At 51.0% G+C, this 27,009-nt stretch overlaps 1 protein-coding gene and 1 pseudogene across 1 annotated transcript; both read left to right on the top strand.

Moving 5' to 3' along the window:
• Positions 1-716: 716 nt before the first annotated feature.
• Positions 717-2,558, top strand: LOC109777855 (uncharacterized; annotated as a pseudogene).
• Positions 2,559-7,396: 4,838 nt separating this feature from the next.
• Positions 7,397-10,793, top strand: LOC109738168 (protein DETOXIFICATION 16-like). Its single transcript, XM_020297263.2, has 7 exons — positions 7,397-7,642; positions 7,749-8,293; positions 8,377-8,463; positions 8,569-8,864; positions 9,987-10,105; positions 10,526-10,615; positions 10,743-10,793. The coding sequence occupies exons 1-7, from the start codon at positions 7,397-7,399 to the stop codon at positions 10,791-10,793; spliced, it is 1,434 nt and encodes a 477-aa protein (XP_020152852.1).
• The last annotated feature ends 16,216 nt before the right edge of the window (positions 10,794-27,009 follow it).

Genomic DNA, 27,009 nt, shown 5'->3' with positions numbered 1-27,009 from the left:
ACGGATGTGGACGACAGGATTTGAGGAGTGCCCGGTCAGTGCTAGCGCACCCGCGAGCGTTTATGGGCCCGGATTTGCAGCTTGCGGTTGTAGATGCTCTAAGTGGCACAAAATTTGGAAGATTAAGGATAATTGGACCCCCTAATGGTGAGCTTTTATTCCTGAGAGCCTTGAAGCCCAGGAATCGCAGGTTGCGGCCCATGTCTAAATAGCAATTTGTTCAACCCACCACGAAGGTAAAATAGTCGGGTCGTTTGGAAGGATTTCTCCATCTACCCTAAAAAAGGAAGGATTTCTCCATCGTATTTGTAGCAGCGCCCATCTCTCCCTGTTGCGGCGACTAGCCGTCTATGGCTGTTCGGCGATCTGGCGAAGGGCTATCTAAGAGCATCTCTACTTGCCCCCCCCCCCCCCCCCCCAACAGGCCCCTTAGAGCGCATTTTTAGTGCCGGTGGCGAAAATTCGGCCCAGTCGCGCCCCTAACTTCTCGTTTATCGCCGGTTTGGTCCGAAAGAACAACAGGCGAACCCGAGCCGAACCCAGCCCCCCGGGGGGCGCTTGGGGGCCCCGGCCGAAGCGAAAAGGCGCGTGGGCCCGCGCGGTTGGCGATGGACATGCCTATTCCCGCCGCTTTCTCCCCTTTTCCCTTCATTTCCTCATTGCTCCCCCCTTCTCCCCAGCCGCTCCCACCATTCTCCTCTCGCCATCCGGCCGCCATGCCACCAAAGAAGTATTCGTCCCCTCGCCCCGCCGCCAATTCCACCCAGCCGAAGCAGAGGAAGCCAAGGGCGCCGATGGCAAGACCACCGGGCTTGTTGAACGCCGAGTGGAGAGCGGATGTTCAATGCCGGGAGGCGCTCACAACCAATCGGTGGAACATGCTCATCACCAAGAGGGCTAGGGACGCGGCGGCGGCGGCGACGACGAAGCAGGGAGAGGCGTCTCACACAGGGATGATGAATCCGCCCGGCCACTGCCCTCAAGCCACGTGGGGGAGTCAGCAGAGCATCGCGTTGCCGGCTAACTTCTCGCCGCCGCCGCCGCTCTTGGGACACACACCCTCGCCTGGCTACTCCTACGGCGATGTGCATTGCAGTTTCAACCCCAACGTCACCTTTCCACATGGCGCGCCGCATCGTACCTCCTCCTCCGGCTTCAACCCCAACCCGTGCACTCCCTTCCCCGCGTTCAACGCACAGTACAGCTATACTCACCGTCGGCGTACTCAGCCTCGCCTGCGCCGCCTTTGCGCTGGGGCGCCCTACCCTTCGCACCTGGCTCGGTGCCACAATTCAGCCACACCGACGCCACCGACGCCGACATGGACGAGATCATCACGAGCGGCTCGGTTGCCGCCGCTTCCTGCCCCGGGTTTCGTGCACAAGACGAATCGATGAAAACCGCCGTCGACATGGATGACGAGCTCGCCAACACCAAGGAGGAGGTGGAGGAGGAAGAACAGGCGGAGGTGAAGGCGGAACCAGTGCCGGAAGGGAGAAAGAATAAGCGGGTGCCCAACGCCAAGCCGGGCGAACCTCGCGTCAAGTGGACGTCTAAGGAAGACGAGTGCCTCGCCCAAGCGTGGAAAACCATCAGCATCGAACCGATCACCGGCTCGAATCAGAACGCCGACACATACTGGAGAAGGATCAAGATGACGTTCGATGAGCGCAAGTTGGCCGACCCCGACTTCACCAACATCCACATGGACCGCGGGGAGAAGGCCATGGCGAATCACTAGGCGTCGATCCAGACGGCCTGCAGCAAGTGGCATGGGATCGTCGAGGAGGTCGCGGCTCACCTGGAAAGCGGCGCCAATGTCGAGAGTCAGGTGTGGCCATAGTTCGTCGCCATGTCTTCGCCAACACGTTTTGTCCTCGGCTGTGCAGATGGTTCAGATGTTCAACATGTTTCGCCAGGACAACCACGACAAAGAGTTCAAGTTCCTTCACGAGTTCTCTAGGATCGAGGCATGTGAGAAGTGGAGGGAGGTCTGGCTCACTCTCGCCAAGGCCAAGGAGACCTACAAGCCGGACGCGCCTACCTCGATGGCGGCAGAAGGGCGCCCTGATGGCAACAAGATAGCCAAAGCGGCGAGGGACGCGGCGCTCCGAACGACTGCAATCTTCAATTGAGCAATGCATCACCGACGCCAAGAACAACACCGCCAAGAGGGAGGAGAAATCCGACGCGAGGTGGTCGGCATTGATGACGAAGTAGGACGTCAAGGTCAACCTTCTCAGGACCAACGTCGCTGCGAAGAAGAAGAGCATCGACCTGGCGTTCTTGATGGCGGCAGACATGTCGACGATGGACGAGCAGGTGAAGGCGTGGTACCTGGCGGAGCGCGGCCTCATCTTGAACCAGATGCCACCGGGAGAAAGGCAATCACCGCCCCTACGCCTACGGCGACAACACCAACGACGACGCCCAGCTCGAGCAACGAAGCGGTGCCGACGCCGACGACCAGCCCGAGCACAGAAGCCACGCCGACGCCGAGCCCGACTATGCCCACACCGACCCCGACCAGTCCCGCGGTAGAGGAGCCTGCCGTTTGATGCGTTCCATGTCTATAGTTCCTTCCTTTTGATTGCCGAACTTTTGGGTGTGTCTGATCGCCGAACTGTGGCACGATGATCGCCGAAGTGTGACATGATGATCGGCGAACTTGTGGCGTTTTTTGGCAGCGGGAAATACAAGTTTGAATTTTTTTGGCATCTGGGGGCCGAAACGTGGGGGCACGCCTGGAAACTCGATCGCCCCCAAGGCGAAAAAACCGCCGATGCCAACGTCGAAAGGCATTCGCCCGGTGCACTGGGGGGCCAAATGGCTGGAGATGCTCTAACATCCCACTCCGAGCTCGCACAACCGTCAATTGATCAGCGCCGGCGCGGGCGACGCAGACGGCCCAACCCGCGACAAGCCAATAGCAATGACAACGCGCAACAAAATTTTCCAATAAGAGGATCAACAACCGGACCTCTTAAACCTGCCTCATACATTCGGACTGGCCGCCCGGGCACGTTTTTTTGACCCACACATGCTCCTTAAATGGGCCTCAAACGTCTGGGCTGACCGGCACCCCCATATCCAGCCCAAATATGAGGCGGATATAGGGCGCCCGGGCGCACCCAGGCATGCCCGTCACTTCGGTCTAACGGCGGGGTCCCACGCGGAAACGCCCGGAAACCTGGCGGTCCGACGGACGCCGCGTCCGTCGCCGTAGTGTGAACGTCACGTGGTGCCACTCTGGCTCGCCGTCCAAGACCAAATCCGGCTATTTAAGCCGTCCGGCGTACCGCAACCCTAACCCATCCCCCTCCCCCTCTCCGCGTCGCCAGTCCGAGCCCATCCACCTCCTCCCTCTCCTGCTCCGGCGCTCTGCCCACGGTCCGATGCTCCGCCCACGTTCCGGCACTCCGCCATGGTACATAGCAAGACCACCTACTACGCCATGCTGACGCCGGAGCGCCGCTACGAGATCGAGCAGGAGATCCGGGCGAGGCAAGTCGCACGCGCCGTCCACATCGCTGCGGGGCTGCCTCCGGGCTCGCCGGAGCCGGAGGAGGAGTAGGAGCAACCGGGGAAAGAGGAGGAGGAGGAGATGGCTCCGATGGAGGTGGAGGAGGCGAGGAGGAGGCGGAGCAGCAGGAGGCGGAGCAACAGCTGACGGGATTCAACATGGAGCAGGCGGAGGTGGAGTTCGCCGTAGCCCAGTCAGAGGAGATGGCGGAGCAGCAGGCCATCCCGGAGTCCATCCAGGATGAGGCCTATGTGGAGGCCAACCGGGCGTTCCTCCGACGGGAGCAGGCGGAGTCCGACGTGCTTTCGCCGAACTCGACGCTGAAATAGTGGCAGAGAAGGCCGGAGCGGAGTAGCCAGAGTTGCGGCCGCCGCCCATGCTGCCAGAGCCGGGCACGGAGATTGTCGACATCTCCGACGATGAGTAGCTAGGTGATCGACGTAGTACGTAGGTTTATTTTAGTTTGCATGTCTTTGTATGGATTTGAGAATCTAGTATGAGATATTTTGCTGCAAGTGCAACTGTGGAAATTTGAGGGGTGCCCGGTCAGTTCCTGGGGACGCGCCCAGGTGCATTTGAGGGGCTGGATTTGCCAAGTCCGGCTTTAGATGCTCTAAGTCTCCTTTAATAAATACTACTATGCAACGCACATAATCCAGCGATTGTCATTTAATTTCTTCCTTAATTCTCCAGTGAGCCAGACGCCCATATAACAGATCCGTACTTATATAGTTTTAGGCCGCACGAACTGTTGAGTTAGATGAAATCTGTACTACAGTAATAGGCTGCAGATATTTTACAGTTTAGACGGAATTAATTAGGGGTGACAATTCTTGTTTATCCTCACAAATATGTACCCTAAATTAGGCATGACACACTGATTCTCCTGTTTAGATTTATTTTTTCACCAATCTAGCGTTAACGTTTAGTTCTGATGAAATTATGGACACGTTTGATATTTTTGCTAGTCGCAAAGGCAATTTTAAACTAATAAAAAATGTAACTTCTTTCCATTGTTGATCGGCCACATGGTCTGTATTGAATCATCCAAAATAATTATTGTGTTTGCAATTGCAATGCTATATTTTTTTGCTTCATGTGTCTTGCCCCTCCCCTCCCCCCCCCCCCCCCCCCCCCCCCCCCCCACACACACACACACACACAAAAAACCTCAAATCCTAGGTCTGCCCCTGGGTGACACAGTGGTTTTACCCAGGTCTAGATCCGGATGGGTAAAAGTCATATGTTCTGCCTATGTATCTTTGATGATAAACAAGATCGATTACAATGCCGTAGATCCAATCTACGAAGAGCTAGCTTATGGGTTGATAGTTTCTGAAGTAATAGCACACTCAATCCATTCGGGTGTCTACTCGGGCACAATGGACATGTGGATCATCACCCCTAGACACTATTTTTGGTTGACTTGGTTCAAATACGCCCGCAAGACACCCTCCTCCAACTAGGCACCCTTACTCACCGATAAGTCCACCTCCTCCGACGGTCGGCACCCTTACTTAGAGACAAGTCCTCCCTAGCATGTGAAATGAGGCTACGATCGATGCTTGTAAGGATACGGGTCTAGAAAGTATCCTCCAACCGTATTCCCTAAAAGTATTTTCCCAACTGTCCTAAGGAGAGTGCGGGCCCTTCAACCTTGGTAGGACATTGAGCATAATTTCAAAATATTTAAAGCGCCTAAGAGCATCTCCAATAGGCGCCCAAAAAGAGCTCCGCGCACTAAAAGTTCATTTTTTTGGGCGCCCAACAGCTGCAGCAGATGCTGTAGCGCTAAAAAGTTTTGGGCGCGCGCTGAAAAACGCTATCGCGCGCAGCATATTTTGGGCTCCGGATTGGGCGCGCTTCACAAATTGAACTGTCTGCTTTTTGGGCGTGCATCTTTGGGCGTCTGGTAAAGCAATGTTGGTCCCGGCGCATTAAAAGTGCTAAAGTGATGCGCTATAATTTTATTGGGCGCGAGATTTTTGTGCGGCCATTGGAGATGCTCTAAGCTAGGACGCCTCTCGTGCATTTGCAAGTTTGGGTGTTAGCTTTTTCCTAGCTAACACATGTCCTCTTTATGTGGTTCATTTTTTTTAAAGTTAACGCGATTCACTATCGGTTTTATAGTGTGTTTTTAGATTAGAGTAGATGTTTCTCATGGACTTAAAAAATTGCGTGGGTCCCACCACATCGCCTTATAATGTGGCCTCGATCTGGGTTAGCCTCGTCAATTTCTCTTCTTTCTCCTCCCGGTACAAATCCACTCTGCATCGACTCTCCCGTGACCGCCGAGTGGCACTCCACCTCTCCCCATGGTAGGAAAGCATCGCATGCCCCCGAGCTCGCCCACTCCACCACGCCTCCCCCGGCTCGCTATGGGAGCTAGCAGTCGTTGACATGGATTTCTTGGGATGGCTATGCAGCAGCATGGCACCCTTGCACCCGACCTCATCATCACGCTCTATCTGCCAATGCCTCTCCCCACCAGCCACAGGAGCCAGCGCCATGAATTCGGCAGCCTCATCGTCCTTCAGTACCATGCTCTCCTCCGCCGACCCTGGCGATCTTGCCTACCACGCCAACCTCCATCTCGGTTGTCTCCCTAACTCTCTGGCTCAAGCACCTTGCCTCAGTCGCCTCCACCTGGCCGATCACCTCCACTACATCGCGACGGCTATGTCCCCAACTTCAACTCCTCTAACCTCTTCCTCCTATTCGACCCCATGTGATTTTTTTGCTCACTGCGACCGGCAGCTCTACTTCCCATGTGATTTGATGCAAGTAGTGTTGGCCAGTTTCAAAGGCTGCAAATTTCACATTTTGTAGGATATAGATTTAAATGTGCTGCTTTAGTAAGAAAGAAAGCATGCACACATGTTGAAAGTGATGCTTATCCCTTGTGGAATGAGTAATGATAGTTTATAGTTCGCATACATCATCACTCGGATATACATTTTTCACTCGGACTATAATTTTCACTTGGAATACCCAACTGGAATTTCCTTGGATTCCGTGTCACCCGGATTTCCCGACGGAAACTTCACTCGGATTTGAACATCATCACTTAATTAGATTATCCGACAAAAGTTTCACTCGGATTACACATCACTCGGATCACCCGACAAAAGTTTCACTCGGATTACACATCACTCGGATCACCCAACAAGAGTTCAAGTCGAATTTTGCATCACTCGGATTACCCCGATTGAGGGTTCACTCTGATACCACATCACTCGGATCACCGATGAGATTTTCTCAGCATGTTGTGTTTTGTGTCGTGCCAAAATCTGATGTCAACATAATCTTCTCAGGCTATTTAGTAAAACTAAACAACAAAGGGTAAGCACAAGCAACCAACAAATTAAGCTGCAATTTAGCCAACAACAGGCTCATACTCGGACGCGGCATGCCACCGTGCCTTCCACCTGCTAGTAATTTCAAAATAGAACAAGAATTCATCTTTTGTGCATGTCTAGGCCTAATATGACGGAGTGAGACACCAAAACGCGGAAAAACGCCTCCTCACCCACAAGAATTCATCTATTTTTATTCTTTTTATTTTTCTTATTTCTTTTTCCTTTTTTATTCGGAACGGTTTTGTTTGGTTTTTTATTCTTTTCCTTTTTTTTCGTTTGCTAATTTGAATAGAGATTTTTTCCAAATTGACGAACACTTTCAAAATCGATGAACTCTTTTTGAAAATCGATGAACTCCATTGCTGAATCCCAGCCGTCCGTTTTCTAATCGATCAATTCTTCTTCTGTTACATAGTGTGTGACAACAGCAATCTTTTACCTTCAAAAGCAGAGACAGAGACACTGACCGAGTGAGCCGAGGTAGCTCCCCAGCGGAAGCACCAAGAGCGGATCCATGGAGTTAAGCATGGAGCCGCCGCTCCCCAGCGCCAAAGGCACGGCCGTGGCCGTGAACCTAGTGCTGGCAACGAGCGAGGCCAAGAGACAGCTCCGCCTCGCCGGGCCGCTCATCGTGGGATGCCTGCTGCAGAGCGTCATCCAGATGATCTCCGTGATGTTCGTGGGGCACCTGGGCGAGCTCGCGCTGGCCAGCGCCTCCATGGCCAGCTCATTCGCCATCGTCACCGGCTTCAGCTTCCTGGTACGTACGGTACCACTCGAGCTAGCTAGCTCACAACACATACGGCGCACATGCATGCATGGTCTTCTTCCACTATGCACTTATCTTGTCGATCGAACCATGGCAGACGGGCATGTCGTTCGCCCTGGACACCCTGTGCGGGCAGGCCTTCGGGGCGAGCGAGGATCACATGCTGGGAGTGTACAAGCAGAGGGCGATGCTGGTGCTGGGCCTGGCGAGCCTGCCGATCACGGCGGTGTGGGCCAACACCGGCGCGATCCTGCTGCACCTGGGGCAGGACTCGGAGATCGCGGCGGGCGCCGGGACGTACATCCGGTGGATGATCCCGGCGCTCTTCTTCTACGGCTGGCTGCAATGCCACGTCCGGTTCCTGCAGGCGCAGAAGCTGGTGGTGCCGGTGATGCTCAGCTCCGGCGCCACCGCGGTGAGCCACGTGCTGGTGTGCTGGGCGCTGGTGTACAGGCTGCGGCTGGGGATCAGAGGGGCCGCCCTGGCCAACGCCGTGTCCTACCTCACCAACGTCTCCATACTGGCCGTCTACGTCAGGGTCTCGACGTCGTGCAAGAAGAGCTGGACGGGGTTCTCGTGCCAGGCGTTCCACGGCCTCATCCCCTTCTTGAAGCTCGCCGTGCCATCCGCGCTCATGGTCTGGTGAGTACTGACTACTGAGTAGTACTAGTGCCACACGCAACTCGTTAACGAGAAATGCAATTCTTGATCTGAAAATTTTGCAGCATGGAGTGGTGGTCGTTCGAGGTGATGGTGATACTCTCCGGCCTTCTCCCCAACCCCAAGCTCGAGACAGCCGTCCTCTCCATCTGGTATACTATAAGTCGATCTTTCTTTTCTTTGTGATGGATAGATTGATCTCCACTCCATCTCCATGGACGATCGCTGCTTGATGTATCTCTCTCCGGCCGGTGCAGCTTGAACACCAACTCCTTGGTGTGCACGGTCCCGAATGGGCTCTCTTCGGCCATAAGCACGCGCGTGTCCAACGAGCTCGGGGCGGGGCGGCCACGGGCGGCGCTTCTGGCGGCACGCGTGGTGATAGTGCTGGCGTTTCTGGTGGGCACGTCGGAGGGGCTCCTCCTGGTTCTTGTGCACAAAGTGTGGGGCTATGCATACAGCAAGGACCAGGAGGTGGTGTCCTACGTCGCCACCATGATGCTCATCCTCGCCGTCTCCGTCCTCTTCGACGGCCTCCAGTACGTCCTCTCAGGTATGATTGCATGCCATGCATGTTGTGGAGCAAGGCTTTATTTACTGCACAGTTTGACTTGTAAACAAAAATCTACACTACACACTAGTACTAACGTACTTTACTTCCTTGGTTTGTACCGCCCCATCTTTTTGATTGGGGGCAAACAAATCTATGGAATTCGTGGTTAGCTTAGTTAGAATGGGATCAATTATCCGTAACCTAGCATGCAGGTAGGACTATATTATTCTTTGGGATTCCTTTTCGCCAACTTAGATTACAAGTTGAGACGTCCAAGCTGGTCTCTCAGGCCTTCCGCCGCGCCGGCGAACCCTGCCAAAAGACATCGCTCCTTTCGTCACCATAGTCACCGTCAGTACATCGCCGGAGCTCTTGACAAGATACAGTCTTCGGACATGGGGACAAGATAGGGATAGAAACTGCGTTGTGATAATCGTAACGACGCAGTCAGAGCGCTAGCTAGCTGCATGTCTCGCCGGCATGCATGATGCCACCTTCGCCGCGGCCTGCACTCCATCGTAGTATCCTCCACGGGCAGGGGCGTCCGGGGCTGAGTAAATAATTATTGATGCATACGTGGATAGGTTGGACTCACTCAAAGTGAGACGGCACGTGGAGCTAATCAAGAGCCTTTGATTTTGTGTGGCCCCGTTTAGAGCATATAGACAAAACATATATATAGTAGGGATTTTAGAAATATATATAATTCCTGCAAGAAATATTTCTTTGGCGCCATTTGGAACGAAAGAATTACTTTCCTGCTTTCTTTTGAAATTTCTTGTAGTTAGTTACTACACAGTAATTTTAGAGGGGACAAAACGTGATGTTTTGCCTCATGTTTTCTTCTCTTTGTGACTGCAATTTTTAGATTTTGCCCGCATGGCATCAAAAGGAGGGTTTTAGGGCTTTTCGTGGTTTTAGTTTCTCTTGGAATTTCTGATACATGCCATCTCAATTTCAATGTTTTTCTTATTCACACGTTTCAAGTTCATGTGCTCCAAATGGGGACTAAAGTTTGGTGAGTTTTCTAGTTCGTGTAGTTGTCCTTTTTTTTACCGGAAAACTGTCTATAGGTGTAGCACAAATTGGCACACTGAGTAAAGGGTTATGTCAATTTTACAGGTATCGTTAGGGGCTGTGGACAACAGAAGATTGGTGCTTTCATTAATTTCATTGCGTATTATCTAGTTGGTATCCCTGCAGCACTAGTTTTCACCTTCAAGTGCCATCTTGGTGGAAAGGTATGTATATATATTCCTAGTCTCCTTACAGGGAGACTAGTAGCAGCATGAACATTAATGGTGTATTACCAACATATTACTTCCTTTCCGGTTTATTAGTCCTGCACGTATTCCTAAATCAATAATTTGATAGATACAATATGACTTGTATAGGCCAAAAAATATATCATTAGAAAATATACAATTTAAAGTTTCTAATGATACTTTCTTTTGTGATATTTAACTTGTATTACGTCGGTCTAGTTGTCAATCTAGGGATGCATGCAAACCTAATAAACCGGAATGGAGGCAGTAGTACTAGAATAATAATAATAATAATAATAATAATAATAATAATAATAATAATAATAATTGGTGGTGGTGGTGGTGTTATATTTGGGTTATCACTTTGTCGGTATAAACAAGCTTGTGTGCATGCAGGGGCTGTGGTTGGGAATATTGAGCGGATTAGTGACACAGACATTGTTGCTTCTTTTCATTTCCTTTGGCAAAACTGATTGGGATAAACAAGTAAGCTTATATATGGTTTACTCTTAATTATACACTTAGTTAATTTAGTTTCTTCTTGTTCCTTCAGATTTGTTTTGGGCGCTTGACAGTGTTTATGTTTATTAATTTAATTTTTTTGCTTGCGCAGGCAATGAATGCAAAGGATAGAATTTTGACGTCGCCGCCTGTAGAGCCATGATCAATGACATCGCTTAACATTGGCGAGACTTCCCGTGCATCATGCCAGTATGCTACTTAAACGATGTCTCCAAATTTTCACTTCTAGAAAATAGAGGCTTTATGACATGTACCAAAGTATTACAATATCACTTTGGTACCAATTGATCCTTTGTACACAATTTATGGTGTAAAATTTATGATGATGTATCCATTCTTCAGCTCCGTGTCATTAACAATTCTTATTGCCGAGATCGTCCCATGAAATTTGTGTTGAGCTTGCTTGGCAAAAGTCTTGAATGTATCTTGAGTATCATCCATGGATCGAAGAAATAACACCAAAGTGTACTTTGAGAAGTCATCCACAATGTCAAGACTATAATTATTTTTTCCGCCAAGGCTATCGTATTTTGGAGGCCCAAAGAGATCCATATGAAGGAGGTCCAAAGGTCTAGTTGTCACAACCACCCCAATTATCTTTCCGGCAATACAATCACTACAGACACTAAATTTCTCAAAGGAAACACGATTAGTCCAAGAATGTGTTCATATTTGTAGATTTCTCACACTAACGTGGACTAGCTTGTGGTGCCACAACCACCCAAGTCGGCTATGGCCATTAGGCATCTCTCATGCCATGTGCTTTATTTCGAGAAATCAACCATGTAAATGTTGCCTTCGACATGCCCAACAAAGACCTATTTGAGACTGTATCTCTCCTAAAAGCTTTCACACACTTAAGGGATACATAGCCAAGAAGGCTAATCATTGAATGAAAAGCAAGTTATAATGAAAGGATTAGACGAGTATCACATTTTCTATGGATAGATTGTTACTGATTGTCACTTTGCCTAGTCAATTACCTTTCCCATATTATTCTAAAAAAAGATAACATTTGAGGTAGTAGATATATCTTGCACAAATTTGTAAAGCATGTCCCTTCATCTGGTCATATCATTAGTGCAACCACTATAAATTATCCATGACTTGCCACCAGCGGTATAGTCCTAGATGCAATTAAGCTTTGACTTTAGGTACCTATTCTTAAATCATCACTTTGGCTTTAGTAACAAGTACTTTGGAAAACCAAATAACATGTTCTCTACATTACATGCACCAACAAATTTAGCATATACATGCACATCCTTGCTCTTACGAAGCGCATATGATGGGTTGTACTTCCCCGAAAATTAATCGCGAGTTGGGTTACACCTAGTACATCCCCACTCACACCATTGTCGTTAGCCCGTTACCATTACCACTCCCCTTTTACCCTCCTTTTACAAAGTTTATTTTCCAGGGAGTACCATTGTTCTTCTTGTTGGACCTAGAGTTGAACCCAAGTCCCTTCTATGAGTCGTATCATTTTAATGACCCGATATCTCATTGATGTTTGTCTCTTAAGGTCTTCTCAAGTTAGGATTATAATCTCTTGTTCTCCTCAACTGAATTTGATTGATCACAAAGAGTGTTAGCATGAATGTCTATATGACAATGCGGGAAGAGAGGGGTGGATAGAAATTTAATGTAGGAGAAACTGAAGTGTCTAATGAGACTCCTTAAGTTTGATCATCTCTCCTTGATAATATTGTTACCATTTTCAAGGTGCACAAAATCCTTACCAAGCCTATCTTGAGCAGTGATAGTTGCTAATCCAATATATTACTTAGCAAAACAATTTTTGGAGCCCAACTGCAATGGTTTGAAGCAAGTGACTAGTTTCCCCCTCACTTAAAAAGTCAATGTATCAATCCGTAAAAGTTCGCCACTCAACATCTCTACGATATAAATTAGGAACTTCACTTGTGTCACCTACAGCTCTAGCAATGTTGTAAATTTCCTAGTTTTGCTAGTTGAAACAAGTTGTGAGCGTATAATGTGGTTGGAGGTATTTTTGTACTTTCAAAATAAATAATTTCCAAAAATATGATCATTTATAAAATTAAAGTGGTGGTTGTTTAATGAGGAAAATTGGACCAAAATACATAGGTTGACGAGTAGCATCTCTCCAACTAGCAGTGACACATAAATACAACCATATAATTGTGTAACGAACAATGGATACATTGATGAAATATAATATCATATGTTGTGATGACTTTATGTAGACAATACATCCATGTATCTATAGATCGAACTCTATCTTCATTTATTGCTAAATACTGCACCCAAAGACCGAAATCTATCATGCATCCTGTACGTCCTAGACGTATCTATAATTCTTTGCTTGTTTCATGCTACTTTTATATCAACTAGCACAGTGGCCCTCACAAATGCGCCAGGGTATCCCCTAAGTGATTTTTTCAATATGTCCGTCTTGAGAGTGGAGAGTGTATGCCAATTTATGGTTTCATGGATATTCACTTTATTCGCTAAAAAATAATATGGCCCTATAACCACTAAATAGTATTCTGCTAAATAAAATATCACATTTGCATGCCACATCTTTATTTAATATATGTGTCATCTATATGTGTATCAGATCAATACTTAAATTTCGTGAGCTGACAAACATTTATATTCTCACAAGTTTGAATTAGATGTAACAATATTTGTGATGCTAATAAAGACAATGGGTCTAATAGACCAATTACCAAATAACTATTATGGATTTTTAAGCAAGTGAAAAGAAAGAATCTTCAAATAATACATTGGAAACTGAAGAGAGGATAATTTTATCTTGATTACATTCAACTTTTTCGCTCTTAATTACTTACTAAAAAAACTCTTTAGACATGGACACCGTGTCCATGATGCAATTATTGACCACTATTTTGTACGTGTATAATTATATTCTTGTAAAGCAAAAAAAAACTATTCTTTCAGACACATGTTAATTTATTTTCATCAACTTAATATTATATTATAAAATATCAATAATCGAGTTAGAATAGTTTGATAGAAAGCTCAATAAAATTGGAAATTGATTTTGGAGCCAAGCTCCATGGAGGCCTCCAGATGCAAAATCCAAAACTTGTGAAAATTCATATTTTAAAATTTCAAAAAAATATTTAGAAGGCATAATGCACAAGTGTGTAAATTTTCAGGATGAAATACAATGAAATGAGGGCCATGCAAAAAAACCAAATATGGGGCTTTTTAACACATGATACTATTCATCCTCCCAGACCATGAATTTGTCTTTTTTTGTACAGGTGGCATCTCAGCATATTTCATCCTGAAATTGTACACACATACACCTCACATCCTTGTTTATTTGTACAAAAATGTTCAGATATTTTTTAATCCAATTTTTTTGAATTTTTCAAAAAATCGGCCCCCATGAAGGCTAAGATCCAAAATTCCCTACACCTATAAAATGTCATATGTTTTTGGAATGGAGGTTCAACGTATTATACTTCACCCATATGGCATGTGCCTTATCATGGCACATTCAGATATACTTAGTTTGCCTACGAGATACATCTTGACTCCCCACTTCTTGCTGAACAAAAGCTCTATGGAGCAACTTTGCATGTTGTTTTCCTCGTCCGTATTATACACAAACTCCATCAACATAGGACAATGAAAATAGGATTGCACAATTATACGTGTTATAATATCGAGAAATACCTCAGTGCTCTTGGGTGCACACTCTATATGCAAAAACAATTTAGTAATTCAATAAAAGTTTGAAAATTCTGAAACTAGAATCAAACATGATCAAGTGTTGCACTCATATAAAAATACACACTAGAGAATGATTTTCATTGTATCCTGGGTCAAAGATTCACCAAAAAATGCTTTATATAAGTACTAGTCACGCTATATTGTCGTCATAAAATTGATTTTTCCCCTGACGTCTATGGGAATCATTCGTTGGCCAAACTTTTTACATGAGTACAATACTTGATCATATTTGATTCCAAATAAGATTCCAAGTTTTTTGAATTTTTTTGAATTACTAAATTATTTGGCGTGCACCCGAGAGCACCAAATTTACTTCGGATATTATAATATCTTGCTAAATTATAGCCAAAAATTATGTCAGCATCCAACTATTGAAAATAATTGGATGAATAGACCTTGTAGAACTTCACCATTCTCAATATGGAACATGTCGGACAATCTATTGGAGTGGATGTACGTAGTCCCTCCCAAAAGTATATAATCAAAATATCAAATTCAAGGCACCGATCATTAGTGCATGTAGCTAAAATGATAAAATAAAACAGATTAATTATATGATTGCTCACAATGTATGTTTTTGACGGAAAGCATTTATTGGCAAATTTTTTAGGATTATTTGGTATTGTGTACTCTTGTGTTTCTGCACACCAGAAGGCGATACAGATTAGGATATAGCGTTGTGACAGTATCATGAGCACTTCAATGGTTTTTTATGTAGAGATAAGTTCTATTTGGATGGACATGATCATGATAGTGTATACTATTTGTTTTTGAAAAATTATGAATATCATACAACAGTAATGTATTTACTATAATTATAAATGGCGAATATATTCTTAGGTTTTCCCTCTTAGTTACTACTCCATTATCAATACATATTTATTTAGACTTGGATGCTCTCTCAAGGATGCAACATTGACCAATACTTTTATATGCACATATTTTCTAAAATTTCATTAGTGCAAAACAATGCTATGAAGAGACACCTAGCACACCTTTGAACCAGACTCTGTGCGGTGCAGGCATCACAAACAGTAGAACAATAAAACCCTCTGCCAAAAAAATCAAACGTGTGCGATGGCCGATCGAACATGCACGATTTAGAAAGGAAATGTGTATGTGATATGGGGCGCACAATTCTGTATGAAAAACTATGTGCAATAAGTTGAGATAACAAACATGATTCCGCCATCCTAGACATGTGCGCTGCCTGGCAACCTGTTGCTAAGAACCAATTGTCTGCTGTGGTGATGGGGAGCATCGTAGACGTTGCGTGATCTGATCACCATGTGAGGATTTTCGCACACGGTTTAGTAAGTAGAACATGTGTGTGATGCAGGACAACACACATGATTATACAATGAGAATTGTGTGCTCTATTAGGCACACGATTGAGCTGAATGAGCTGCATGAGATGGTGGTAACCATTGCACATGAGGTGACTCGTGTGTAATGTGACTTGCTCTGTGTCGGTGGAAAACGACACCTATGGGATCACTAGAATCCCTTCTACGGTTGGCGGGCGCGGTGTTGTGCAAAGAGCGGGTCTAGTAGCCAGCTCAAGGATCGTTTACCCAGGTTCGGGCTGCGAAGATGCGTAATACCCTAGTCCTGCTTTGGTGTATATTTGAGTGTTCTTGAGCTCTTGAACTAGCTATGGTGTATGCGTCGTCCAAAAGACGAATCCTCCTCCAGTACGCCTCGGGCCTCCTTTTATAGACAAAAGGGGTCACCACAGTGGCACATAGGAGGTGGAAAGGTATACAGTGTACAAGCTTATCGCCTGTCATTACAGGACAAGATGCATTAAATGCGCCGCTTAGGTGTTCACTTGCTTTATCGGGGACGGGAACGAGGCCCGTCCCGTCCGTCGCCGCTCCGTCTTGCTCCAACACGCGTCCAGGCCAGCGAGGCATGCAGCGCCATGTAGGCTGGCAGGCTGCTGAGATGGCGTGGTGGTCGGGTCTTCACGAAGATCTGCATGCCACCACGCAGGTGCTTGACTGGCTGGATTAGTAACCACGTACCGCCACATGGGTACTTGCCTTGACTGGTGAGTTGGTCGCTGAGCTGGGGCGACGATGGGGGCGGCAAGGGCTATACTCCCGGCAAGGGTCCTGCCGAGGCCTTGCGGTTGTCTTCGGCAAGGGGCCTTGCCAGGGCCTCGTGGGCATCCTCGGCAAGGAGCCTTGCGGTCGTCTTCGGCAAGGGGCCTTGCCGGGGCCTCGTGGGCATCCTCAGCAAGGAGCCTTGCGGTCGTCTTGTCTTCTGGTTCTCATCTAGGCTTCGTGGGCTCTTTGTCTTCAGAAAGATCTGCAAGCCACCGTGCAGGCGCTTCCTGAGCCTTGGCTCCAACGTTGTTGATGGTGTCGGAACTCCCAGGCTCAAGGGTGACCGCTCTGCTGGCGTTGGGCAAGTTGCCCCGGCAAGGCTCTTGCCGGTGCTGCGGTGGGCTGCCCCAGCAAGGGTCTTGCAGGGGGAGTCCATGTCGCCCTCTTGCTTTTCGTGTCTCTGGTCTTGGCATTGCCTTGCCCGTCTTGTGCCTTTGGCTTCATTTGCCCCGTCAAGGGTGGCCAGGGGCGTGGGGCTGCGACTGTCCGCGCACAAGTAAAGGGGTGCAAAAAAGGGACCCCTATTTTTGTACACCGACACTCTGTCTGTAGAACAACATATACTTATAAAACATCATTGTGTAATTGAAGTAAACATCCATTACATAAGTAAATAAACATCCCATTGCCATCTCGTTGCATAAGTACATAAACTAGAAAATGATCATCATTTACCACTTCTTGACATGCTTGCCACTGTTGTGACTATTGTTGCGCGACCCCTCGGCGGCAAGGGGAAGGAGGCACGTCCTTATGTCAATGATCCGCCTGTACATGTCATAGCTTATGTAGACGCCCTTGGCCACGTAGACGAGGTGGGTTCTGCATCCAATCCCCCCCTCCCCCAGATCAAGTGCCATACACACCTATTTATTATGTCATGCTTAATGCCAGCGAAGAAGGGGTCTATGATAGCTGCGACGAGGTCAGCCAGGGAGTCCCACTTCTTCCCGTGTTGATGATCCTATATTGCTTCTGGATATCGGCGAGATTTGGACAGCCGATGCCCAAATTACGAATAAGGCCTCGTGACCCTGCAGTAGTGATAGGTGAGGACGCGCTATGCATGCACAACTGGGCGATGACGACCTTCTGATCATGGCTGGCATTCCCGCACGTGTACTTGAGGTTGAAACCACCACCTTGTACGTGCCCTCCCTCACGAACCACTCGTACGTGATGATGCATTGGTCCACCTAGTGCGTCTGGTTGGTGTACACCACCATGAGGTCGGTCCTGCCATGGGACGTCACGGTGAATTCCTTGGTGAACTGCTCGTAAGCTTTTGCCCCTGGGATCACCATTGTAGAAGCCTTGACCCTCTCTGTATCGGCAACGTTTACGTGCGCATAGTTCTTGGGATTGTGGGGAGATCTAAAGGTTGAATTGACACAGTTAATAGTAGGAATGAGGTTGGCCAAGCGGGAATGTCAAGACACCCGCATGGTGGTTTGCAGTACTTACGTGTACGTAACTGCATTGTGGCGCCACGCGCGATGCAACCTCATGCATGGTGCCCCAATTGCGAGTGTGCGCCTGTCCCAACCACGAGCAGAGCACGCTGAGGGCGCGAGCTGAGCACGACGAGGCCGCCCAAACCACGAGCATCCACATGCATATTGCACTTGAATGGCGGAATATAGTTATCAATTTATACAATCTAATGTCGGAATTACATCCATTAGAGGGCAAGCTAATTAGACCAAGGTATCTCAGTTTACTGCATTTCATTGTTTAAATGTTACTAATTCTTCCAGTTTATTACTCAATCATTTGTTGTACTCTGCACAAGTATCTTCTTTTATCTTTTGCTTCTTCCACAACTGATTGGAAGTCATTGGTCACAAGCAAGATGCGTCGCGTCCACTTAGAGCTCTATGTTCGCTCTCAACACGGTGCCAATCTTCTGTAGTTTAAAGGAGTTTTTGTACCTTGTGTAATTTGAGAACTTGTGGTTGATGTTTCCATTGTTGTTACACTGTGTGTGTGCATGTATTCTCCGATGGATGTTTCGATTATGATTGAAAGTTACTATTGACCGGACACAAATCCGGCTGGTTGGTGAGACACAGTTTTTATATTCTACGTACTGAAAAGGGATATTACTGACTGGTCACCACCCGGCCGGTCAGACCCGAGCTACTTTTTTCCCCCATGGATACAGCAAATATTGACGTATCAGAATCATAGAGGCCGACACTACCAGAATAACTGCTTGCGCCGACGGCCTCATCTATGCCGATGGCCCCCGTTGGCATAGATGGACCTATGCCGACGGCCAAGGACAGGCCGTAGGCGTAGAAAAGCCGTCGGCATACATCCATCTATGCCGACGGGGCCGTCGGCATAGACGTGGCCGTCGGGACTGCTCGAGATATGCCTACGGGGACCGTCGGCATAGGCGCGGCCGTCGGCATAGCCCGGGCCCACCTACCCGGTCAGCGCTGACCGTTTGACGGCGTTGAAACTACGCCGACGGGAGGTAACGGCGGCCGTCGGCATATCTATGGCAGAGGTATGCCTACGGCATAGCCGTCGGCATAGACCTGGCCCATGCCCCTCTGCCACGTCATCGATCCGTGTGCGCAGCTAAGCCGTCGGCATATATTTATTTAGTTTTATTTTTAATTTTGCTTTATACTATATATGGCAAAGGTATGCCTACGGCATAGGCCGCTCTGCCACGTCATCGATCCATGTGCCATGCCACGTCATCGATCCGTGGGACTGCATCTCCGTGTGTGCACAGATATGCCGACGGCCTTGCCGTCGGCTTACATTTATTTTACTTTATTTTTTTATTTTTACTTTATTTTGTTATTTTTACTTTATTTTAATTTTTGTTTTTCCATAAGATAATAATGCCTTACCTAAAAAAACGTACCCCGATGGTATATCGATTGCCTCCCGTTACGAACGTCGCTATCGCCGTGTGATGGAGGGGGGAAACTGTCGACACGGAGGGAATTCTGGTTGGTGGGGGGATTCGGGGTGTAGCTATGACACCGAAACATCGCACGGGTCCCGATGCATATGTGAAAGTGTTCAGGCATGCGTAGACGCCCGTCTTGGGGCTCCGCGGTGTGCCCCCCTACACGCAAGGCAGTGCCGCCGTCACTTGGAGGGGGCCAAACCCCAGAGACGCGTGCCGCCTTTTCGGACATGCCACCACACCACCACGCATGTATGGGGGCCCGGTGCAACGCTCGGGTGGCATTGCTACCCCCCCGGGCCCCTGTCCCGCCTAACCCTGTTGCGTTTGACCACAGGATCTAGCCCTTTGACTTTGCACGGACGAGCTTTGAGCAGTGGACCTATCCACCCGGTTGTGGTAGGTCAGCCCATAGGAACACTTTGGAGCAACATCCGGGCCAGACCCACAGCAAGATCCCCTCCGTGTAGTCCCGACGCGTCCGTTTTCACCCTCCAGGTGCCGGCGGCGGCGCCGTCCGTGAGGGGGGGCACACCCCGGAGACGTGTGCCGGGCGTTTGCACCCGCCACAACACTTCGAGACTCGTGAGAGACCGCCTACGCAAGATTTGGCGGCATGCTAGCCCCCGGAGGCCGCCGGCCACAGTCGTAGACACGCGAAGAGCAATCCGCGTAGAGGGAATTGTTCAGATACTACTCCATCACGAACAATTAAGAAAAATTACCATCAGTCCTACATCACATGTGCCCGCGTCGTGTAAAAAACTCATGATTTTAGCGCGCTCCGAGTATTTAATAATATTCACGCCGCATCGTGACCGCAGAACGTCTACTACCGTGTCATCGCCGTTCGTGAGGGGGGGGGGGCACACCCCGGAGACGCCTGCCGCCTCTTCGAACATGCCACCACACCACCCCGCATGTATGGGGGCCCGGTGCGACGCTCGGGTGGCATTGCTACCCCCCCCCCAGGGCCCCGTCCCGCCTAACTCTGTAGCGTTTGACCACGGGATCTAGCCCTTTGACTTTGCACGGACGGGCTTTGGGAAGTGGACCTATCCACCCGGTTGTGTTAGGTAAGCCCATAGGAACACTTTGGAGCAACATCCGGGCCAGACCCACAGCAAGATCCCCTCCGTGTAGACCCGACGCGTCCGTTTCCCCCCTCCAGGTGCCGGCCGCGGCGCCGTCCGTGAGGGGGGCACACCCCGGAGACGCGTGCCGGGCGTTTGCACCCGCCACAACACTTCCAGACTTGTGAGAGGCCGCCGGCCACAGTCGTAGACACGCGAAGAGCAATCCGCATAGAGGGAATTGTTCAGATACTACTCCATCACGAACAATTATGAAAAAGTACCATCAGTCCTACAGCACATGTGCCCGCGTCGTGTAAAAAACTCATGATTTTATCGCGCTCCGAGTATTTAATAATATTCACGCCGCATCGTTACCGCAGAACGTCTAGTACCGTGTCATCGCCGTTCGTGAGGGGGGCACCCCCCGGAGACGCGTGCCGCCTCTTCGGACATGCCACCACACCACCCCGCATGTATGAGGGCCCGGTGCGACGCTCGGGTGGCATTGCTACCCCCCAGGCCCCCCGTCCTGCCAAACCCTGTAGCGTTTGACCACGGAATCTAGCCCTTTGACTTTGCACGGACGGGCTTTGAGCAGTGGACCTATCCACCCGGTTGTGTTAGGTAAGCCCATAGGAACACTTTGGAGCAACATCCGGGCCAGACCCACAGCAAGATCCCCTCCGTGTAGACCCGACGCGTCCGTTTCCCCCCTCCAGGTGCCGGCGGCGCCGCCGTCCGTGAGGGGGGGCACACCCCGGAGACGCGTGCCGGGCGTTTGCACCCGCCACAACACTTCCAGACTTGTGAGAGGCCGCCTACGCAAGATTTGGCGGCATGCTAGCCCCCGGAGGCCGCCGGCCACAGTCGTAGACACGCGAAGAGCAATCCGCATAGAGGGAATTGTTCAGATACTACTCCATCACGAACAATTATGAAAAATTACCATCAGTCCTACAGCACATGTGCCCGCGTCGTGTAAAAAACTCATGATTTTATCGCGCTCCGAGTATTTAATAATATTCACGCCGCATCGTTACCGTAGAACGTCTAGTACCGTGTCATCGCCGTTCGTGAGGGGGGGCACCCCCCGGAGACACGTGCCGCCTCTTCGGACATGCCACCACACCACCCCGCATGTATGAGGGCCCGGTGCGACGCTCGGGTGGCATTGCTACCCCCCCCCAGGCCCCCCGTCCCACCAAACCCTGTAGCGTTTCACCACGGAATCTAGCCCTTTGACTTTGCACGGACGGGCTTTGAGTAGTGGACCTATCCACCCGGTTGTGTTAGGTAAGCCCATAGGAACACTTTGGAGCAACATCCGGGCCAGACCCACAACAAGATCCCCTCCGTAGACCCGACGCGTCCGTTTCCCCCCTCCAGGTGCCGGCGGCGGCGCCGTCCGTGAGGGGGGGCCCACCCCGGAGACGCGTGCCGGGCGTTTGCACCCGCCACAACACTTCCAGACTTGTGAGAGGCCGCCTACGCAAGATTTGGCGGCATGCTAGCCCCCGGAGGCCGCCGGCCACAGTCGTAGACACGCGAAGAGCAATCCGCATAGAATGAATTGTTCAGATACTACTCCATCACGAACAATTATGAAAAATTACCATCAGTCCTACAGCACATGTGCCCGCGTCGTGTAAAAAACTCATGATTTTATCGCGCTCCGAGTATTTAATAATATTCACGCCGCATCGTTACCGCAGAACGTCTACTACCGTGTCATCGCCGTTCGTGAGGGGGGGGGCACACCCCGGAGACGCGTGCCGCCTCTTCGGACATGCCACCACACCACCCCGCATGTATGGGGGCCCGGTGCGACGCTCGGGTGGCATTGCTACCCCCCCAGGGCCCCGTCCCGCCTAACCCTGTAGCGTTTGACCACGGGATCTAGCCCTTTAACTTTGCATGGACGGGCTTTGAGAAGTGGACCTATCCACCCGGTTGTGTTAGGTCAGCCCATAGGAACACTTTGGAGCAACATCCGGGCCAGACCCACAGCAAGATCCCCTCCGTGTAGACCCGACGCGTCCGTTTCCCCCCTCCAGGTGCCGGCGGCGCCGCCGTCCGTGAGGGGGGGCACACCCCGGAGACGCGTGCCGGGCGTTTGCACCCGCCACAACACTTCCAGACTTGTGAGAGGCCGCCGGCCACAGTCGTAGACACGCGAAGAGCAATCCGCATAGAGGGAATTGTTCAGATACTACTCCATCACGAACAATTATGAAAAATTACCATCAGTCCTACAGCACATGTGCCCGCGTCGTGTAAAAAACTCATGATTTTATCGCGCTCCGAGTATTTAATAATATTCACGCCGCATCGTTACCGCAGAACGTCTACTACCGTGTCATCGCCGTTCGTGAGGGGGGGGCACACCCCGGAGACGTGTGCCGCCTCTTCGGACATGGCACCACACCACCCCGCATGTATGAGGGCCCGGTGCGACGCTCGGGTGGCATTGCTACCCCCAGGCCCCCCATCCCGCCAAACCCAATAGCGTTTGACCACGGAATCTAGCCCTTTGACTTTGCACGGACGGGCTTTGAGCAGTGGACCTATCCACCCGGTTGTGTTAGGTAAGCCCATAGGAACACTTTGGAGCAACATCCGGGCCAGACCCACAGCAAGATCCCCTCCGTGTAGACCCGACGCGTCCGTTTCCCCCCTCCAGGTGCCGGCGGCGGCGCCGTCCGTGAGGGGGGGCACACCCCGGAGACGCGTGCCGGGCGTTTGCACCCGCCACAACACTTCCAGACTTGTGAGAGGCCGCCGGCCACAGTCGTAGACACGCGAAGAGCAATCCGCATAGAGGGAATTGTTCAGATACTACTCCATCACGAACAATTATGAAAAATTACCATCAGTCCTACAGCACATGTGCCCGCGTCGTGTAAAAAACTCATGATTTTATCGCGCTCCGAGTATTTAATAATATTCACGCCGCATCGTTACCGCAGAACGTCTACTACCGTGTCATCGCCGTTCGTGAGGGGGGGGCACACCCCGGAGACGTGTGCCGCCTCTTCGGACATGGCACCACACCACCCCGCATGTATGAGGGCCCGGTGCGACGCTCGGGTGGCATTGCTACCCCCAGGCCCCCCATCCCGCCAAACCCAATAGCGTTTGACCACGGAATCTAGCCCTTTGACTTTGCACGGACGGGCTTTGAGCAGTGGACCTATCCACCCGGTTGTGTTAGGTAAGCCCATAGGAACACTTTGGAGCAACATCCGGGCCAGACCCACAGCAAGATCCCCTCCGTGTAGACCCGACGCGTCCGTTCCCCCCCTCCAGGTGCCGGCGGCGGCGCCGTCCGTGAGGGGGGCACACCCCGGAGACGCGTGCCGGGCGTTTGCACCCGCCACAACACTTCCAGACTTGTGAGAGGCCGCCTACGCAAGATTTGGCGGCATGCTAGCCCCCGGAGGCCGCCGGCCACAGTCGTAGACACGCGAAGAGCAATCCGCATAGAGGGAATTGTTTAGATACTACTCCATCACGAACTATTATGAAAAATTACCATCAGTCCTACAGCACATGTGCCCGCGTCGTGTAAAAAACTCATGATTTTATCGCGCTCCGAGTATTTAATAATATTCACGCCGCATCGTTACCGCAGAACGTCTAGTACCGTGTCATCGCCGTTCGTGAGGGGGGCACCCCCCGGAGACGCGTGCCGCCTCTTCGGACATGCCACCACACCACCCCGCATGTATGAGGGCCCGGTGCGACGCTCGGGTGGCATTGCTACCCCCAGGCCCCCCGTCCTGCCAAACCCTGTAGCGTTTGACCACGGAATCTAGCCCTTTGACTTTGCACGGACGGGCTTTGAGCTGTGGACCTATCCACCCGGTTGTGTTAGGTAAGCCCATAGGAACACTTTGGAGCAACATCCGGGCCAGACCCACAGCAAGATCCCCTCCGTGTAGACCCGACGCGTCCGTTTCCCCCCTCCAGGTGCCGGCGGCGCCGCCGTCCGTGAGGGGGGGCACACCCCGGAGACGCGTGCCGGGCGTTTGCACCCGCCACAACACTTCCAGACTTGTGAGAGGCCGCCTACGCAAGATTTGGCGGCATGCTAGCCCCCGGAGGCCGCCGGCCACAGTCGTAGACACGCGAAGAGCAATCCGCATAGAGGGAATTGTTCAGATACTACTCCATCACGAACAATTATGAAAAATTACCATCAGTCCTACAGCACATGTGCCCGCGTCGTGTAAAAAACTCATGATTTTATCGCGCTCCGAGTATTTAATAATATTCACGCCGCATCGTTACCGTAGAACGTCTAGTACCGTGTCATCGCCGTTCGTGAGGGGGGGCACCCCCCGGAGACACGTGCCGCCTCTTCGGACATGCCACCACACCACCCCGCATGTATGAGGGCCCGGTGCGACGCTCGGGTGGCATTGCTACCCCCCCCAGGCCCCCCGTCCCACCAAACCCTGTAGCGTTTCACCACGGAATCTAGCCCTTTGACTTTGCACGGACGGGCTTTGAGTAGTGGACCTATCCACCCGGTTGTGTTAGGTAAGCCCATAGGAACACTTTGGAGCAACATCCGGGCCAGACCCACAACAAGATCCCCTCCGTAGACCCGACGCGTCCGTTTCCCCCCTCCAGGTGCCGGCGGCGGCGCCGTCCGTGAGGGGGGGCCCACCCCGGAGACGCGTGCCGGGCGTTTGCACCCGCCACAACACTTCCAGACTTGTGAGAGGCCGCCTACGCAAGATTTGGCGGCATGCTAGCCCCCGGAGGCCGCCGGCCACAGTCGTAGACACGCGAAGAGCAATCCGCATAGAATGAATTGTTCAGATACTACTCCATCACGAACAATTATGAAAAATTACCATCAGTCCTACAGCACATGTGCCCGCGTCGTGTAAAAAACTCATGATTTTATCGCGCTCCGAGTATTTAATAATATTCACGCCGCATCGTTACCGCAGAACGTCTACTACCGTGTCATCGCCGTTCGTGAGGGGGGGGGGCACACCCCGGAGACGCGTGCCGCCTCTTCGGACATGCCACCACACCACCCCGCATGTATGGGGGCCCGGTGCGACGCTCGGGTGGCATTGCTACCCCCCCAGGGCCCCGTCCCGCCTAACCCTGTAGCGTTTGACCACGGGATCTAGCCCTTTAACTTTGCATGGACGGGCTTTGAGAAGTGGACCTATCCACCCGGTTGTGTTAGGTCAGCCCATAGGAACACTTTGGAGCAACATCCGGGCCAGACCCACAGCAAGATCCCCTCCGTGTAGACCCGACGCGTCCGTTTCCCCCCTCCAGGTGCCGGCGGCGGCGCCGTCCGTGAGGGGGGGCACACCCCGGAGACGCGTGCCGGGCGTTTGCACCCGCCACAACACTTCCAGACTTGTGAGAGGCCGCCGGCCACAGTCGTAGACACGCGAAGAGCAATCCGCATAGAGGGAATTGTTCAGATACTACTCCATCACGAACAATTATGAAAAATTACCATCAGTCCTACAGCACATGTGCCCGCGTCGTGTAAAAAACTCATGATTTTATCGCGCTCCGAGTATTTAATAATATTCACGCCGCATCGTTACCGCAGAACGTCTACTACCGTGTCATCGCCGTTCGTGAGGGGGGGGCACACCCCGGAGACGTGTGCCGCCTCTTCGGACATGGCACCACACCACCCCGCATGTATGAGGGCCCGGTGCGACGCTCGGGTGGCATTGCTACCCCCAGGCCCCCCATCCCGCCAAACCCAATAGCGTTTGACCACGGAATCTAGCCCTTTGACTTTGCACGGACGGGCTTTGAGCAGTGGACCTATCCACCCGGTTGTGTTAGGTAAGCCCATAGGAACACTTTGGAGCAACATCCGGGCCAGACCCACAGCAAGATCCCCTCCGTGTAGACCCGACGCGTCCGTTCCCCCCCTCCAGGTGCCGGCGGCGGCGCCGTCCGTGAGGGGGGCACACCCCGGAGACGCGTGCCGGGCGTTTGCACCCGCCACAACACTTCCAGACTTGTGAGAGGCCGCCTACGCAAGATTTGGCGGCATGCTAGCCCCCGGAGGCCGCCGGCCACAGTCGTAGACACGCGAAGAGCAATCCGCATAGAGGGAATTGTTTAGATACTACTCCATCACGAACTATTATGAAAAATTACCATCAGTCCTACAGCACATGTGCCCGCGTCGTGTAAAAAACTCATGATTTTATCGCGCTCCGAGTATTTAATAATATTCACGCCGCATCGTTACCGCAGAACGTCTAGTACCGTGTCATCGCCGTTCGTGAGGGGGGCACCCCCCGGAGACGCGTGCCGCCTCTTCGGACATGCCACCACACCACCCCGCATGTATGAGGCCCCGGTGCGACGCTCGGGTGGCATGGCTACCCCCCAGGGCCCCGTCCCGCCTAACCCTGTAGCGTTTGACCACGGGATCTAGCCCTTTGACTTTGCACGGACGGGCTTTGAGAAGTGGACCTATCCACCCGG

Source organism: Aegilops tauschii, chromosome 3, assembly GCF_002575655.3.
Source record: "Aegilops tauschii subsp. strangulata cultivar AL8/78 chromosome 3, Aet v6.0, whole genome shotgun sequence".
Classification (NCBI taxonomy): Eukaryota; Viridiplantae; Streptophyta; class Magnoliopsida; order Poales; family Poaceae; genus Aegilops; species Aegilops tauschii.
The sequence above is the reverse complement of the archived record's forward strand: the minus strand, read 5'-3'. Positions and strand labels throughout refer to the sequence as shown.

Excerpts from the sequence above, each read along its gene's own strand:
- LOC109738168 (XM_020297263.2), top strand. The coding sequence starts at position 7,397 with ATGGAGTTAAGCATGGAGCCGCCGCTCCCCAGCGCCAAAGGCACGGCC. Across the intron at positions 8,865-9,986 it reads CCTCCAGTACGTCCTCTCAG|GTATCGTTAGGGGCTGTGGA; the intron begins GTATGATTGCAT and ends TCAATTTTACAG. Across the intron at positions 10,616-10,742 it reads AAACTGATTGGGATAAACAA|GCAATGAATGCAAAGGATAG; the intron begins GTAAGCTTATAT and ends TTGCTTGCGCAG.